The sequence below is a fragment of the Accipiter gentilis genome, chromosome 1 (genome assembly GCF_929443795.1).
Source record: "Accipiter gentilis chromosome 1, bAccGen1.1, whole genome shotgun sequence".
NCBI lineage: Eukaryota > Metazoa > Chordata > Aves > Accipitriformes > Accipitridae > Astur > Astur gentilis.
This window is the reverse complement of record NC_064880.1, coordinates 36,459,736-36,478,106: the sequence shown is the minus strand read 5'-3', so window position 1 is coordinate 36,478,106 and position 18,371 is coordinate 36,459,736. Positions and strand designations below refer to the sequence as shown.

Genomic DNA, 18,371 nt, shown 5'->3' with positions numbered 1-18,371 from the left:
TCACCAATTTTACCTGTGGGGTGGGGGGAAGAGACACATTTCTCAGAAAATTCACTCTGATAGCAACCGTAACAACTTTTCTAGCAAAGAAAATGGGCAGAGCTTTTCAATACTACTACTAATCTTACCTAAGAATGCACAGCTCTGCAAAATTAGAGCTTTTGAATTTGTTATTATTGGTTTATTATTGAAGCACTCCTCTAGGAGCAAGGACAATAAACTAATTACATTAAAGAAATTTCAAGAAATTAAAATGAACGAAAATAAAAGTTAGATACTCACCAGTTACTAACTAGCTTAGAAATAACAATACTCTTGCAAGACATCTATCTGCTCTTTCCGTACCTTATCTCTAGAGTAGGAGATAAGGTATTAGTTTTGTACTAGGTCCTGAAACAAGCTGGCTACCACTACAGCTTACATCCTCTCCTCATCCCTCTCCACAGCCACTTGTACACCCCAACAAAGACAAATTACAAGACTGAACACTGGTAATACTCAACTGGAAGAGAGGAGAGGGGCAATAGCCCATGACCTCCGTTTTACATTTCTGTCCAAAGACTATTCCCATCCCCTGGCAATGCAGTATCATCTTATGTAAGCTCTGAACAGCATTATGTGACGAACAGGAATTGTTGGAGACATTTCTGTCCCAGCAGCGACCAGAGGATACTGTTAACTAGCACAGAGCAAAACACTTCCCAACACTTGTTTTGTGTAGTCAAGCACTCCCAATTCAGATCTCGGAAAGAGCAGAATAATTGAAGACATAATGTTTCTTGAGTGATGGCCTGACACTGGGGTCCTTTGCTGACACTATCATCGCTACAGCTCCTGAGAGGTGGCTGCTTCTCCAACAAGAGTGAACCCCCTGGAACAGATTTGGCAGGATTTGGCCTGAAGCCACGTCTCGGGTCCCAGGCCCTCCCGGTCTGCTCAGCAATAGCCAAAACATAGCTGGCGAGACTAGACTTTTCTGGAGTCAGATCAACTTGCAAGCAGACCGCTGAGTACAGCATGATCTTACCCCATGGATAGAAAAAGCTCACAAAGTCAAATATTTGAAGTTATCTCTACAAAATAAACAACGAAGGTTTTAATACATATAATCTGAACCACTTCTACTAAACTAGGATTTCTAGATGAACTTGCTGACATAAGTAATTTTTAAGTCACCAACTTATAGCTACAGCAGGACACTGCAAAAGGGGGTTTATGGCAGCCAGAGTCAGAACAAGGCTTCAGCAACAACATTTTCCTTCCCCTTCGGCTGCTGCGAGTCAGGAGCTACCACCGCGTCTGGGAGGAGGGCGAGGACGCCGAGGAGCCGTGCTGCTGGCTGACACCCTGGGCACAGCGCAATAACAACGCCTTCCCGGGGACAAATCCCGCAACGGGCGTTTATTTCTCTTTGAAACTGAAGCAGTCGTAGTGGCCAGTATGGAAATCCATTGGCCAGACAGCCAAGAAACTGTCCTCCAAGCCTTTCTCTGTGACACTCAGGCTAAAGCCTGAACAGTTTCACTGCAAGAAGACCACTTCACTGCACCGGTCGTAACATGCAAAAGGATAAAATACTAAATACACAAAGACAACTAAACTTTTATAGTGTCTTCCATGTGAAGAGTCTGATTTGCTAATCTTGCCAAAACAACTGTAAGTGACTGGCAATTCCCAGTTTGGAGCGTCCAAGTGGAGATAGGATTTTTCAGACAAAAAGAGAGCAGCACTGCCTGGGGGCGGGGGGGGGGGGGGGGGGGGGGGGGTGTGATAAAAAAAAATCCAGTGGCTCAAAATAGACATATATATCAAAGCACTCATAATCTTAGTCACTTGTGAATGTTTGTTGTGGTACTGTTCATTGGCTTGGTTTTGGGATTGGTTTTTAATAACTCAAACACTCTTGCCATATTAAGAAACAGAACAACAAGTTTCACTGGAATGCAAACTTTATAGTTACAGATTTCCCACAGGTCATCAGGTTTGACACTGTGTCAGAAAAATCAATAAAAACTGTCAGGTATTATGGTGCTCATTTTTTCATTAATGCTAACAGAAAGAAATATTAGCAATATTGCAACTAACTGTCAGAGGAAATGAGTCAGAAAAATATACTATGGGAAGAATTAAGAAACTATTAATTAGATTACTATAGTGAATTATTAGAGCTTCTCCATCTACTCAAGATGACAATTAAATCAGACATCAAAATTCATTAGCAAAATGAATTTACATGACTTCACATTCTCTTTTCTCCCCTCCTACCTAGATATCATATCCATAAGATAGCAGACAGAGGCTTTGAAAATCTGGTATATATTTTAAAGTGATCACCTAAAAACTAAAGATTAATTAACAGGTCTTTATTAAGCATACATCAAAGCTTATAAAAAGAAAAAAAAAACACCAAGTGTTTTCCAGTAAGCATGTATGTTTGTGTCATGGCTGTAATGAAACATGCATTAAGTATGAAACATATGGTTTCCATTTTGTTGCCCTGGAATCCATCCAAAGACATTTTATGTTGTTAGCTTAACTGTTCTCCTCAGCTGAGAAGCTGTGGAAAATACCTCATCTGAAAAAAATCTGTACCTAATGGATAACTATAAAAGATCTGCTAGATCTGCAGCAGACTACTTTATTAAAAAAAAAGCCTCTGAGATTAGTAGTTAATAACTGGATTTTTTTTTTAATTAGAATATAATTTTCAAACTCAAAAAAATTTGCTTTAAGAGTTACCACAAATTATACGAACAGATTGTGTCGGTAGTATTTTCTTTATTTAATATATTTGTAGTGGTGTTTATGGCACTCTGTTGGAACCAGGCCATCTGACCTAACAAGAACACATGATGAAATCATTACTAATGTATCATCTCCCTGATTTTATAGATTTGAGAAACTTATGCTGAAAGACCACTACTCTGAAGATAACTTTGGCTAACAACCTGATTCAGAGGCAAGGATCAGTAAAAATGAGAGAAAAAGACAAAAGTTAAGTTTTTGCCATGCTGTGCTTAAAAATTCACCCCCAAATTGCCAGCCTGGTAACCTCAGTAACAACAAGCAGGCAATGCGTAAAACCTTTCATACCTTTGTGCTGTAAACTATTTCAGCTATTGACTTCTTTCAGGAATTAACATATTGTATTTAAACAGTTAAGCCTGCTATAGTTCTTCCAATTTATTGCTAATCTTTCTTTTGATGAAGCCAATGGAAAAATAGTATCATGAATAAATTGATAAATCCAACCAGATCAGTTTGGAGACATTACCATACTATGTTTCTTTATTTCATTAGTTGAGATGATTTGGGATATGGCAGTCAAAATCCCCCATTTTGTTACCTTAATATATCATGTGGCTTGAGGACTGTGCTCTCTGTAAAGGGCCTGCAACTTGAAAGTTCATGTTGCCAATGCTTTGCTAATGTACAAGCTTGTTCATCTTCACAACCCATTGTAAGAATTAGCTGGTTGTTTTAACTCACCTTTGCCATCTGTGCTTGGACTCCGCTAGCCTTTAAAGCAGAAACGGCCTTCTGAGCAGCTGCTGGGCTGTCAAAGTCAACAAAACCGTAACCTGAAATATAAAACATATTTCATTAACAAGACAGCAACCCACTTACAATCAAACAGTTCATATGCTACTAGCACGGTTATTCAATACAACTTTGTTGGTGAAGAGGGACAATTTGAACTCCAAAGTTCTACATGTAGTCCCAAAAATAACAACCTACTAAGTCCTTCAACCCTGAACTGGTAGGAAACTACCCTCATAGAACAAATCAATTTCCATGCCCACTCCTTATCAGGATTTTGTCCAAATTCCTAACAAGTAGTATGGTGCTTTGCTTTGTGTTACCTGGTATGTATCTTCTAAGAGCAAAAGTGACATCATCAGTTTATTTTATAGAGAACACCAAGTAAAGCATAATCTGTTAATTTTTCTAGACTCAATTCTTAGTCCAGTTTGAATAAATGATGAATAAGCCTCTAAGTTACACATCATTTACTCAAAACTGGGAGAGGACTTTAGTTTACGAGATGCATATCTACTGCAGTGTAACCCAATTTTTGGTGAATTAGTTACTTCCTTGTATCTACATAAAAGACAGTTAAATTTAAAAAGTGAGTGAAAACCCAGCTTCAGTGAAGTCAAGTTAGTTTTTCCCACTGCTGTTACTGAAACCAGAATGTAAAAAACTGTCCTGAAAGCATTGTTTATGCCATATAAGGCAATCTTTAAACATTAAAGTAAACCAAAGTTAATTGTAACAATTTCCATAAATTTGCAATAACTTCTTTTCTTATTCTGAACAACAACATACAGCTAATGGATTCCAGGACATCTGAACAGCAATATACCTTGGCCTTTACAGACACTGACCTTACAGGCTGGGACTTTTAATGCAACCTGAGAGTTGAATGCTCAAGTCTCACAAAAGGCACTCAGAGTTTGGAAGCTACTTCCCCTAGATGTTATTGCAAACCTCATTCTATATTTTTCAACCCCCTTCTTTCCCACCAGTGAACCACCTCAAATATTAAAGAAATCCCTCTCCAATGTTTAAGTCAGGTTAAAAGAAAACAAACAAAACTCCCAACAACTAAAAAAAAACAACTCTAGAGGAGTAGAAAATGGAATTATTTCTTCAGAAGGTAACAGTATTCTCTCACAATAAGTCTATACTGAGGACAAAATGGTTGTGGAAAGATAAAAAACTGAACCAGCTTTGAAGTCCTTAACTTGGGAAAAACAGCTCGAGCAGCCTCATACATCAGTGCAAGCTTATTTAACCTGCCAAGAAGCTGAAGAAAGCAGCATATTGTTCTATGTAACTTGTGGTGTTGTGGACTCTTAAATCTTGACATGAAACAGAGTGAATTAGCTCATACCAGGTTTTGTGCTGCCAAAGCAAAACTAGCTTTCCATACCCAAAACTAGCTTTCCATACCCATGTCAGGCTAGGTTATCAACACCAACACACTGCAGGGCGCAATATATATAAATTACATGGTGATACCAAGCATGCCATCAAAGCTGGCTTTGCCATCTCCTGGATGATACATAAACTCAATTGCTTGTTGTTCCAGTTAGCTTAAATCCCATGGTATGGGGTTTTGGCAAAAGCCAGATATGCTGTCAATCTTTTGGTTAAATTCCAGTTAGGTATCTGCATTCTGCCTACTTATGCTCCTCCTGCAATTTCAGTGACATGCAGTGAGCTTCCCCGCAGCCTTAATTTGCTGTATATTGTTATAACAGACTGTTAGTTACTGCTTTTCACCAGAGAGATTTAAAATCTGTATTGGAAAAGTCAGCTTAAATCCCTTAAAACATTAATGTGAAAATTTCTGTATCAGTGACAAAGCTACTGAAGTCTTCAGGAACTGGGGGAGTTAAGTGCTGTCATAGGTATTAATGAATTAAAATAATTGAAAAGAGCACCTCCTCTTTCCTAGTCACAATATATGCAGATGATATCTGCATAAAAGCTAGGGAAAAAATATCTAGAAATTTCAGTTTCTGAACTGTCAGGACCCCTTTAATTGCTTAAGATGGGGAACTGAGAAGCTATGCCCCTGCACTGCTTTCAAGTTCTGCACAAAAACTGTGTCCTTATTAATGATGAACTCTCCTCTCCTGCCTCTGCCTATCGGCTTTATGCTCATTCATGAGCTTTATGCTTATTAACATTGCTAAATCAGCTGACTTAATTCTTCACCTTGCTTAGAAATTATCCTCTTAACTGTAAAAAAAAAAAAAAAAAAAAAAAAAGAGGTCTGAAATCTGATATTTCAGTATCTGCTACCACACCTTATCCCGCCGTGTGTGTTGCTGGGATATGATCTCACTGCAATTGCAATGAGTGATGAAATTCAGTGAACAGATGCATCCAGCTTACCTAAAGGAGTTCTAATTTTTTTCCAGCTGCAATTAGTTCAGTGAAAACGAACCCTCTCTTTGCTCCCAATGCATTCAATAGCATATAACAAAACACAATTAGAGTATTGGAACATGTAATTAAGTGCTGCTTTAAACTACTCTAATCAATGGAGCTGATTTCCACACTATATAATTTTTTCAGATGCTTGCTACAGTTGAATGGTCTTCTGTAAGCTTCCCTAGTTTCTCCAGGCAAAAGGGGAAGAGCTGCTTTTAACTCCATTTTTGTTTTTAAAATAGAGGCAAACTGCCAGCCAGCACTGTGCATGTCAGCTTCACTCCGGCACCACTGACATAGGCTGTCTGCCAGCTCCACTGGAAACAAACATATTGAGTACACCAACCACGGGCAAGAATAAGACTAGTTTAGGAATAAGAATGGCAAAACAAAAAAAACCAAAACAAAACAAAAAAAGATTAAAAGCACTTAAAATACCACATTAGCATATTTTATAGAATCAATTAGGACTTTCAGGTGAATGTAACAAAGGCAAATATACGTACCTTTGCATTTGTTTGTTGTCTTATCCAAAATAGCCTTTGTGGATACAATTTTCCCATACCTAAAACATATTAGACATATGTAAGGAAAATGAGAAAAGAACATCCTATTACAACAGATACCCACTTCACATTATTGTATATCCTATTACCCTTACTTTTAACAAAATGGAATAATATATAGATTATATAATTATATAATGAAAACTCATACAGAGATGGAAGTGACAAAAAAGATCAACAATTTCAAGCATGAACTCATCTATTCACCCTATGTTCTCAGTGATACCACAGAATCACAAAACAACCCAGAGAAAAAAGTGCTTTATAGAAAAGAATACAATACAATTAAAATCCTGGTACATATAAGAAACCAAGTTTTAGACATAAGCTTGAACTGTCTCAGTATATATACCAGATAAAGGAGACAAGCTGCCTTGTCAGTGCTAGGCTTGCTAACTAACATGGCGCGGGAAAAAAAAAAAACCACAAAAAACCCAACAAACCAACAGTAAAAAAAAATTAGCTATCCCTTCCCCCCCACACTGACAAATGCAAAAAGGTTAAAAACTTTGTACTGGAGGGTGACTAGTGCAAGTCAAATTTATGAAAGCTGATCAGCAAAGGTGGTAAAAATTTTCTGTATTTTTAAAATGGAAAATTGATATGTAAACAATTTCAACTAAAACCAAAACATCCCTCAGGAAAGTTTCCATTTTCTTTTTCTCATTGCCTGTTCCTCAACTTCTCAATAACTGGGCAGCCCAGGTACCAATCTGCTACGTGGTCCAAAGGCAAACACCCAGTGAGCTAAGAGCAATTAAGCTTGGGAAACAGGCAGGCAGCAATCCCAGCTATAGGAACAATTGCTGTTTCTGAAGTGCTCTGCAAAGTCTGTCAGTATTAGGGGTTTTGATCAAATTTACAGTAGAATTTGTCACTGCTGGTGAAAACTTGCAGTTTTCCTTGGAAGTCAAATCCCAGTTTCAATTTTTTAAAAAAGCAACTCCCTTGGCCTGCATCAGCAGCGGAATCTGAAATAGAGCACAGGTTTCCCAAGTTCCTTATCACAACCTCCTCTATTTGCTTGTGAAATACATTTGATACAGTGCTGTAAGTATACAAGAGAGAAACGATGCAACGTGTTTGTTTTCACATGAGAATGTAATGTAACTTACTACATTAACAGGTATACCTAAGCACTGTGTGCTAAGAGGTTCTTTACCATTGTACAAGAACCTAAAATGAACTGAAAATTATGAAAAATGTTATCAGCATAAGAAAATGGAATTTGGGGAAGATTGAAGTTTTGCCAGTTCACCTACTAAATATAACTTCAACAGAGCAAGTATCATTTCAAAAAGACATTATTTCAAAAGACGACTAACTCAATTTCTACAGTAGCTGTATTAGTCTTAAAAGTTCTTCAAGAAGCCTAATAAATAAAGTTAAGCTTAGTTAGTTAAGAGTACTCAATTAACTGTTCACTTGCAAGGTGATAGTTATTCAAGGATGAAGCCTATTTACAAAGTATTTTGCCCCTAAAGAACATTTAAATACATGTTTCAGCGTAAGTTACCACTCTTTGTGACCAGTGTCAGGCACCTTCTGTTTATTCAAAAAGTTATTGTATGGCTTTGAATAGTTGCAAGGGGGTAAACCTGGGACACTAGCCACTAGATGTTGGCTTCGTTATTTTATCTGAAATTGTGAGCGTCTACACTGGTATAAAATAGAGCTCTCCATCTATAGCATAAAAATGTACAAGCATCAACGAAAATCAGTGCATACCTAAATATACCATGCTAGAAGCTGTAATAAAGCAATAGAAATTGTGCCTAATAGTTGGAGCAGGTGCTTCCATATTAGTGCCACTTATTTTCCAAATACGTCATTGCATTTAGAAAGCTCTCTAGTCTGCAAGTCAAAACTTCTCAAATGTTCTCCAGAATTTTTCTAACTGCAGAGTAAACATACATGTTATAAATGAGAGTGGCAAACTGTTTAGGGATACTGCTCTTCAAGATCCACTAAACTCTTGTGTCCCAAGTTGCTTGCACCCAGCATTACATTTGACAGCCAGCATTCTCCATATCCTATCAGGTTTCCTAAGCTTCTTAAAGTGAAGAGCTACATAACCCTTTGTGGGGAAAAAAAAAATCCCTGAAGGATGATCTTGTCCCTGCTACTGTTTCAGTTCTTGAAAGTGTAGAAAGTGGTGGTGGTGAAAAATTGTGGCACTGGGTATCTATGTAAACCAAGTAACTGCAACCCTCAGCCAGTTTGGTCAGGGAAGGGGGTCAGGGGCTGGCTATGGACTGCGCTGGCCCACCGATGCTGATGCACACCCATAAATAGGTGTCTGCATGTCTGTTCTTTACAGCCACTTCATGGACCATCTTCCCATATGCAAGACCGCTAGCGATTTAATTCACTATCCTAGATAGCATGGCTCCTGCAAAGAACCAGCTATCACTGAAGGCTGCCAAGAATTTTCAGCAGTGTGAGTCTAGGAATGATTTGGAGACCCAGCATAACAATAGCAGCCATCACCAGGATTTCTCTTACGATTTTCCCTGTGAATACTCCTCCCATGTGCTAGCTCTCCAGTCCTGCCATGAAGCACAGAAATGCAGCTCACCCCACCTGAGCCTGGGCAGAGGGATACATCCCCTCCTTGCTCCCACCATGCGGTTTGAGATCAGGGGAAATTACTCCTTGCAGTTCCTCTTAAGTGCTTCCTTCAAACGATGACCATCGTGAAAATCTACTTCCTTCCTCATGAATTCTGCAGTCCTAATACTGCTGTTAACACAAGCTCCTGTCTTCAACTGCTCATTTGTTGGGTGCAACTGCAATTGAGACCCACCAGAAATCAATGAGCTATAAAACACATCAAAGTCACGGTGCAAACTAGTATGTATTGCCTGCTCACAAAAAGGAACATAGCAAGCAAAAGAAAACTTATATTCCAAAGATGTCTATGATGTTAGGTCTTGCCTGAAGATCACCGTTCCTCTCAAAGCTCGCACACATCTAGTTACCTTAGGCACCCTGCTGAGGCTACTCTTCTGCTCCAAAGCCTTACTGCATGCTTGGTGAGACCTGATACCTAAGGCAGAGCACATCTCTCACGGTTGGCAGAATCATTTCTACAATGATTGGTGATTGTTCATTCCCTCTCCTCTGAGGCAATTTTTTAAAATATGCTTTCCTTTAAATTAAGTGCTAATCTTGATAAATAACTGCTAATCTGGCTGGTGACAAGCAACTAGGTATTCCTTATTAAGTAGGTTGTCTTTCTCCCAAATATAACATGAAATGAATGTTCAGCAGCAATAGTGAGTTCCTTTTTTTTTTTTTTTTTTTTTTGAGTGCTGTTAACACATTCTCTCTTTAGTTTGAATTATTTTTGGAGATTGAAAGATGGTTTCAGCTTTGCATCTCTTTTCCATACAGCACTTGCACCAATGTCAACTAACACATTGAGAGAGGGCTTGGGTAAAAGGCAGGTAAATAATTGCCAGGGGGCATTGGTTATGGGATTAAAAGGGTTATATGTTCAGTAACAGTCTGCATACCAGTGTACAAGCTATCATTATATTACAGAACACCAATACCAATGTGTATTTGGATAGGAGATAAAGAAGAAACTTGTTCAAAAGCCAAGTTAGGAAGATAAGCAGTACTACTACTTAATAGGATAATGCTTACCACTGCCCATTACATACTCTTTGTGTAGAAATGAAAGGGTAATCCCCACCTACTCAGCTGCCCTAAGAACTACTGCCAGGCAATGCGAATGTGAAAACACAGCACTATACCTTTGTCTTAGATACTTTTGAAGTGGAAGACTTGAAGCCAAGCATCACCATACACTTTTTAAAAATCACATTGTTCAGCAACACAGTCAAACCAAGTACAAATAATCCCACTGACGTTTATTACAAATAGCTAGGAATAGTTTTGACTTTTGAAACGTCACTGAAGCCTAATTTTGGTGACCTCCATGACGTTGAAAGAAAAGGGTCCTTAGAAAACTAAGTACATGGATCAAACTGAACCACTGTTTATTTTTCTCCCTTTGTACATCTGCTAGTATAATGAGCATACTTCCAAATGTGAGGGCGATAAGATGCCATCATGAGCATGACAAAGAATAGGGAATGAAGTAGCTTGAAGTCTCTGCCACGAGTGCTATTTTGAGTGTTGAAAGAACTTATCTGTGTGTGCATTAGGGGAGGTACAATTAGAACAGGCAGTGAGAGGCTTGATAGGGGTTGTCTGGAATGAATTGTTGAAATCTTTGTCCCCAGCAGCTTAACGTAATATACCTCATACCACCAAGCTCACAGTGCTTCCCTTTGCTGTACTATCAAACTGTCTTCCAGCTTGTGCTGCAAAGGGTTTCTCTACCACCTGACATTGATTTGGACACTAACATGCCAGAAGGATCTCTGCTACCATGGAAAGTCCTTGCCTTTTACAGCTGGTTAGGTACTCCATCCCGAACTGTCCAGAACTTTGTGCTGAAGATGAACAGTGCTCTCTCTTTGCCTAAGTTCAGTCCAGCTGTAAAAATAGCATTCCTAAAGATCCTGCTGTTATCCCTTGCATTACTGTAGTGCTGTCAGAACTCCTCTGCTATGCAGAAACAATGCTGCATATCTTCTGTGTTTATTCTAGATTAATTTTTACATCTTAGCATCTTATCACTCCCCTTCATGGAATGCTCTTTATTTGTAAGAGCCAGAGTCATATGGTAAAACCAAGCACAGATTTCATAACATCTAAGTGGCTCTGAGCACATGGACTCACTATAAGGTGGAATTGTGAAAGGAAAGAGAACCCGGCTGAACACAAAAATTTTGATAGGGAGCCAATATTCTCACCAGGTGACCCAAAGACAAGAGAGAGCACAACAACCAGGCAGAACCAGCAAGGAAGATGTGGCAGGTCAAAAACACTGTGGCGGGTTGACCCTGGCTGGATGCCAGGTGCCCACCAAAACTGTTCTATCACTCCCCCTTCCTCGGCTGGACAGGGGAGAGAAAAATATAACAAAGGGCTCGCGGGTTGAGATAAGAACAGAAGAGATCGCTCACCAATTACCGTCACGGGCAAAACAGACTCAGCTTGGGGAAAATTAACTCAATTTATTAGAAATCAACCAGAGTAGGGTAATGAGAAATAAAACCAAATCTCAAAACACCTTCCCTCCACTCCTCCCTCCTTCCCAGGCACAACTTCATTCCCGGATTCTCTACCTACCCCCCCGCAGCGGCACCCGGGGACAGGGAATGGGGTTTACAGTCAGTTCATCACACGTTATCCCTGCCGCTTCATCCTCCTCAGGGGCAGGACTCCTCACACTCTTCCCCTGCTCCAGCGTGGTGTTCCTCCCACAGGAGACAGTCCTCCACAAACTTCTCGAAGGTGGGTCCTTCCCACGGACTGCAATTCTTCACAAACTGCTCCAGTGTAGGTCCCTTCCACGGCATGCAGTCCTTCAGGAGCACACTGCTCCAGCGTGGGTCCCCCACAGGGTCACAAGTCCTGCCAGAAAACCTGCTCCATGGGCTCCTCTCCACAGATCCGCAGGTCCTGCCAGGAGCCTGCTCCAGCACGGGGTTCCCACGGGGTCACAGCCTCCTTCGGGATCCCACCTGCTCTGGCGTGGAGTTCTCCCCGGGCTGCAGGTGGATATCTGCCCCACCGTGGACCTCCATGGGCTGCAGGGGGACAGCCTGCCTCACCATGGTCTTCCCCACAGGCTGCTGGGGAATCTCTGCTCCAGCACCTGGAGCCCCTCCTCCCCCTCCTTCTTCACTGACCTGGGGGTCTGCAGGGTTGTTTCTCTTACATGTTCTCACTCCTCTGTCCAGCTGCTGTTTCCGTCCCAACAATTTTTTTTCCTTCTTAAAAATGTTATCACAGAGGTGTTACCACTATCGCTGATTGGCTCGGCCTTGGCCGGCGGCAGGTCCATCTTAGAGCCAGCTGGTATTGGCTCTGTTGGACACAGGGGAAGCTTCCAGCAGCTTCTCACAGAAGCCAACCCTGTAACCCCCCCACTACCAAAACCTTGCTACACAAAGCCAATACATTCCACCCCTCACCTCTGTGCATCACATATTTAAGAATTATCGTTAACATCTACATTCATCACACAAAATCTTCACAGTTTAATAAAGTGAAAGCAAAGGTTGCACGTGAAAGCAAAGAAAAACAAATGATGTTATTCTCTACTTCCCATCAGCAGGCGATGTCTGGCCATTTCCCGGGAAGCAGGGCTTCAGTACGCGTAGTGGTTGCTCCGGAAGACAAAAATGCCCCCTTCCGTCTCCCTTTACTTAGTTTTTATATCTGAGCTGACGTCATATGGTATGGAATATCTGTTTGGTTAGCTTAGGTCAGCTGTCCTGGTTATGTCCCCTCTCAAGATCTTGCCCAGCCCCAGCCTGCTGTTGAGGGTGGCAAAAATGTTGGAGAGACAACCTTGATGCTGTACCAGCACTGGTCAGCAGTAGCCAAAACACTGGTGTGTTATCAACACCTTTCTAGCTATCAATGCAGAGCACAGCACTACAAGGGCTGCTACGGCGAGAATTAACTGCATCTCAGCCAGACCCAGTACAGAAGGTCATGTGGGAGAGCAGATCAGTTCATCCTAAAATACATTGCAGTTACTGAGTGGATCCACATGAAAATAAACCTTACTTTAGACTAGGGTAAATAACTAGAACAAAATGGATAAAGCAAATATATCCAAAGCAATTCCTATATATTAATTGCAACATTAAAAAGAACATGCAGGTGGGGATGCCTAGACTGTAAATCAGCTTTAAAAGCAAACAAACAAACAAACAAAACACAACAAAAAATAACTTCCTTATTCAAACATGCCTTTATTCAGTGCACAACATGGTCAGTGGGCACCTTGCATGTGCTCTAAATGCAGTAAATTCCTGCTTGAAAGGGAATAATATTATCCTTCAGTATGACCCTAAACAAATGCACATAACAAACACTGACTTCTACAGATCAGTGATGTGCAACTTTTCAGACAGCACCCTCATCTCCCCAGACACAGAGTATTCTATTTTGAGCAGTACAACTCAAAACATTTATGTGAAACTAATGCTCTTAATAGCCAAACCCACACCACAGTCTATCTCACTTGTAGAGTATGTGGAAGCCCAACCCATTCATCTCAACTAAGACCTGAAGAGGAGAAACCTGAGCAGTCCATGGGAAAGCCTCATCTATGCAGCAGTTCTCAGCTCCTCTATACTACCTGGCGCAAAAGGAGCAAAGAAAATTCCCTGTAACTGAGGAAAAGAGTCAAGGGAGTTGTCAGCAGGGGGTGACTTGGTACAGCTGGCTCCCATTCCTCACTGCTCTTCCAGTGTTCAGGGCATTTCTAAGCCAACAGCACAACCAAGGGAACATGATCAGCCCCAGCAGTCTTTCCTCCTGGATCCAAAAACCAAGCTCAGAGCAGCCTCTGAGCAGTACAAAGGGTTTTATCTGATTACCATACCTCCCTCTCTCTGCTACATCTTGGGAAAGTGGCGTACTGAACCTCAAGCTCTTGCTGCTCCCTTTTAAGCTTAGATAAACAGAAGGAGGTTTTGTTTCTCCATGTATCAAATATTTCATTTCTCAATAAGGGGAATGTCAGAAAATAACTGTCAATACAATCCTGCTATTTAATGATGGGTAAATGTTCTCTTACAAAAACTTGATAAAGAAATCTATTCAATCCAGCAGAATACTGAGTTTGGAGAACAGAATCAAGCCATATGGTTTCCGTTTTTAAATTCTTCTTCACCACTTCTATGCCCCAGTGTAGAAGGAGACATTGCTGAGAACATTTTGTCCATATTTTGTTTTCCGTTGTTGGAAGACACACTGTTCTTTGAGAAACTCTTTGGAATCACTCAGTTGCTTTATGGCCCTCATGGACCTAAAGATTTGCTACTGGAACATAATGAGTACCTACCACCAAAAGCTGGACCAACAATTTTTAGTGCATAATTAAAAATTACATAAAAAGTTGCAGTTATATTTTTCTTATTTTTATTTGCACAGTTAATGGGTATGCATAATTTAGCTTAGTACAAGTTGTGTTTTGAAATTGCTATAGATTTGGCTAATTTGTTTGGTTCAGCAAAATCTCCTTTACTAGCTTCAGATATGCAAAACTGGGTTAATCAACTCAGCCCTTTGTGCCCCATTTCAGGTATTGGATCATATTTTTCACTGTGTGCAAAATAGGACTTCCTTGTTAACCTAAATTAGAGTGCTGCTTTGATAACATGCTGTTAAATGGTTGCATGGTTTTGACATAAAGCTAGTTCCTTTCTTATTAATTGTCCCTTTGACTCTCTGGTACTTCAGAGAGAAAGATCGTATTTTCAAGATTCCCAAATATCCAAGTAGTTCTCCTTGTTGTTGTTTTATTATTTTACTTGGGAGATAAATAATACCTCCAAATAAATTAGAATTTGTTATTATGGAAGCCAACTACTGTTTTGATTGTCTTTACAAAATTACTAAAATACATTTTGTCTATTAACGTACAGACTATTTTTGAGGAGTTAGGATCTGTGTACTAAAAAAAAACCAAACCAAAAAACCCTCCAAAACAAACAGACAAAAAAAAACCAACCCACCAAAACCCCCTAACCCCACAGATCTACAGATCTTTAGCTTTACTGACAATTCAATAGTCTTACATGCTGCTGTAAATTCTTCACAAGATCAAGAAAGTTTTCTTCACAACCTCTCTACCTTTAATTCTTCATTTAAGTTTTCCGTATTTGTGTTTTCAATAAGAATCAGTGGATAAAAGCGTGTATCATCATCATTGCTGATGCATTTACCAACATCAGCACAGTACAAACTAATATTACTTTGGTACAAATGACCTTTCCTTCGGAGTCGGTAGGTTACAACTCCAGATTTCACTGAGAAGTAATCAAAAGTAGCAAAACCAGATGCAAAATCAGATATATTATCAGCTTTTACAGCTTTGTGTCCTTAGAAGTGCAGATGCTTAGCATAACGGACATATACAATTTGGTGAAGCATGAACAAATGCCTTCTTAGTTTCTTGGACAGTATTAATTTCAACAGATAAAAAGAAGTCTTTTATGAATAGGTATTTGATTTATAGTTTACAGGCTCTACACAAATGTAACTACTCCTTATAGCTCTAAAGAACCACGAATTCAAAACCGTAAGGAGTAGCAAAGTGACACACAGGAAGATTTTGGAGAGTATCATTTTTCAGCTACCCATTTTGTTTTTCTTAAGAGTAGTTATTTCCTGGTTTAGCCAAAGATGAGCTGTGGGGATAGGGAAGAAATGTTTTTAAAATCAGGAAATGTTTGCTTCCTCTTGCTTTGTAGAAATGTGAATAATCTCTATCCATTTCTTAAAAGCTGACTGAAAATCAAGGGCGAAAAATCCTGTTAGCATCCTACAGCTATTTTTATGACATTTTGCAAAGGGTTTTCAATTAGTATGCTCCTTTTTGCACAAAAAACTGTCCTAAAAGCATGACCAACTGTACAATGCCCTTTCATTTAGCACAGCTCGGGAAAATTGCCTTTTTTTAGTATCTCTGGGTATTTAAAATGTTTAAAACATTACAGCTGACACTAAAACAGCATTCCTAATGTGGCTTTCTAGTGTGTAGTAAACGAACAGATTTCCAACAATTGCCAGCAGAGGCGTTTTCTCTGTCAATCTTAAATCAACAAAAAAAGTAATGGCATGTTTATTTAGTTTTACATTATAAGGCTAAGAATGTTGCAATATGTCAAATACAGCAGTTATTCTTCAGTACTATGATGATACAATCATGGGGAAAAAAATAATTTAAAAAAAAAAATCCATGAAGCCTCCCCTCCAAGAGCTTTTGGAGTTGGAAGGGAAAGCTCTTGTATTCTTCCCTGCCAGGCATCAAGAAGAATTCAGTTGATGCCACTTCGAGAAAAACACAACAGCAGTAGAATTGAAATAATGAGATCTTAAAAATACAAAGTACATAATCTTTACATTAGGGTTTGTTTGGGGGCTTTGTTAATTTAAAAGAAAAGAAAAAAAAAAGGCAAATTCTGAAGGATGAACCTATAACTTCTATTCTAGGCTCTGACAAGTTTATCAGCATCTGTTGCCTCAGTTGCTCCACTGAGGATGTGAATACAGACATTTGACAGAACTATGATCAGTAATCACTCATTCTTCAGGGTGAGATTTTTTTCACAGCCCTGAACCTTGGCCTATCCTTGCTCAGCTGCAACATGTTTTTTACTACTAAGCACACGGCATTTAATTTCCATTTAACCTTTCTTAGGCTAGCAAGATAATAATACTCAACTTGATGGTAGCGAGAGACCAAAGCAACAGCTCCAGACACTGAAAAAGGAAAGAGCAACAGCAGCAAAAGTGGCAGAGCCAACCTCTTGCCCCGCACAGGAGATCATCTTTCATACTTCACAGATACCTAAAGATTCTCATCATCCTAATGATTCTTCTGAAAGCCAGAATACTAACATGCTGGTCCTAAATTTGTTGATTACCTCTCTGTTTTAACTGTAAAGACACAAGATGCCACATGCTGTGAAGAAAAATGGAATTTCATGCGACAAACTGAGAAAAATGATTCCATTCAGTGTTTCTTGCAGCCACTGCCCCTGCAGTAACCCAACCTAACTTCTGACAAGCTGAGGTGATTTAGCATAATCTCTGAACCATCTGCTAGGCTATCTATCAGTTCAGTAGCCTTGTTACTTTACAGTTTATAGGTTAAGCAGGATAAATAACCTATCAGAAACACAAGCGGATTTGCCTCTTTGACACACTTCGAAATGCAGGTATTGTCTAAGTAACTGTAGCTTGCTTTCTCCTGAACTGAAGAAAATAAAAATCACAGTAATGCATTAACCAAAGTGTCTGTTCTTTTGGAAAAGGAAATAGTTTATGTTTATCATCATCTTTACAGTTCATAAAATCAAAAGTTCAGCAGAGTTAAGTAATAACTTCAGAACCTATTTTCACCTATACTTTTAGTAGATTTTTCTATTTACCAATTTGAAAACTCACATGTGAAGAATTTTAAAAGGTGTGAACTACGTCGAGTTACGTTACGTTTTCAAACATCTGTCTGCAGGGGCACAAATGGTGGTTGACATTAAAAGTGTTGTTTCCTGCCAATATTCTAGTGAGTTTGATGGCCAACATTAGTGAAAGACCACTCTGTGTTTTTCTTACAAATTATAAGGCACTGTTCTTTGAGAAAAATATTTTAGAGTTGGATGGAATATGAAGTGATGTGCATAAGTTAGATTGAATGGTTTAGAAACTGATTTGCTACTATTCTACTTCTAACATAGTATATTGTAATTTATATGAAGTACTCTTACACTGAAAGCATTATAGAAACTTTTACCATAAGACACTGAACTGAGGATCATTCACATGAAAATTATTTGTGCAGTTATTCAGATAGTCACAAATAACAAATCTCAGAATTATCATAAATTATCATAAATCAACTAACATATAGTAAGACATTCACACAAGAAGTTACTAGTAAATGCTACAACATTATTAAAAAAAAATCAAGACGTCTGCCTCTCAATTCCTGCCTCACAAAGCAGGCTGCACTTTCTAGTCTGTATCATTCAACATCCGGTTTAGCAAAGCAAACTGTGGAGAATCCTCATCTTACAAAAAAAGATAATTAATTTAAAAGATATTTGGAATTCTTGGCTAACCCACTTTTTAGTACCACAATCATTCTTACTCAAGAAAACACAGGACAATCTACATTTTCTGCAGGAATTTGCCTGTGCACCTACTGACAAGGCTATTCAGGTATATGGGAAGGGGTTAGTTTCCCACAGCTAC

The 18,371-nt window shown here is 39.3% G+C and overlaps 1 protein-coding gene across 9 annotated transcripts in view; it reads right to left on the bottom strand.

Moving 5' to 3' along the window:
• Positions 1-18,371, bottom strand: part of RBMS1 (RNA binding motif single stranded interacting protein 1) — a 149,004-nt gene that overhangs the window by 33,057 nt on the left and 97,576 nt on the right. For all 9 annotated transcript variants that reach the window (XM_049824912.1, XM_049825789.1, XM_049831782.1 and 6 more), the window contains 2 exons: positions 6,453-6,511; positions 3,490-3,581 (listed from right to left, as the gene is read on the bottom strand). In XM_049824912.1, the coding sequence (XP_049680869.1) occupies positions 3,490-3,581; positions 6,453-6,511 (151 nt within the window). The remainder of the gene's footprint in view (positions 1-3,489; positions 3,582-6,452; positions 6,512-18,371) is intronic.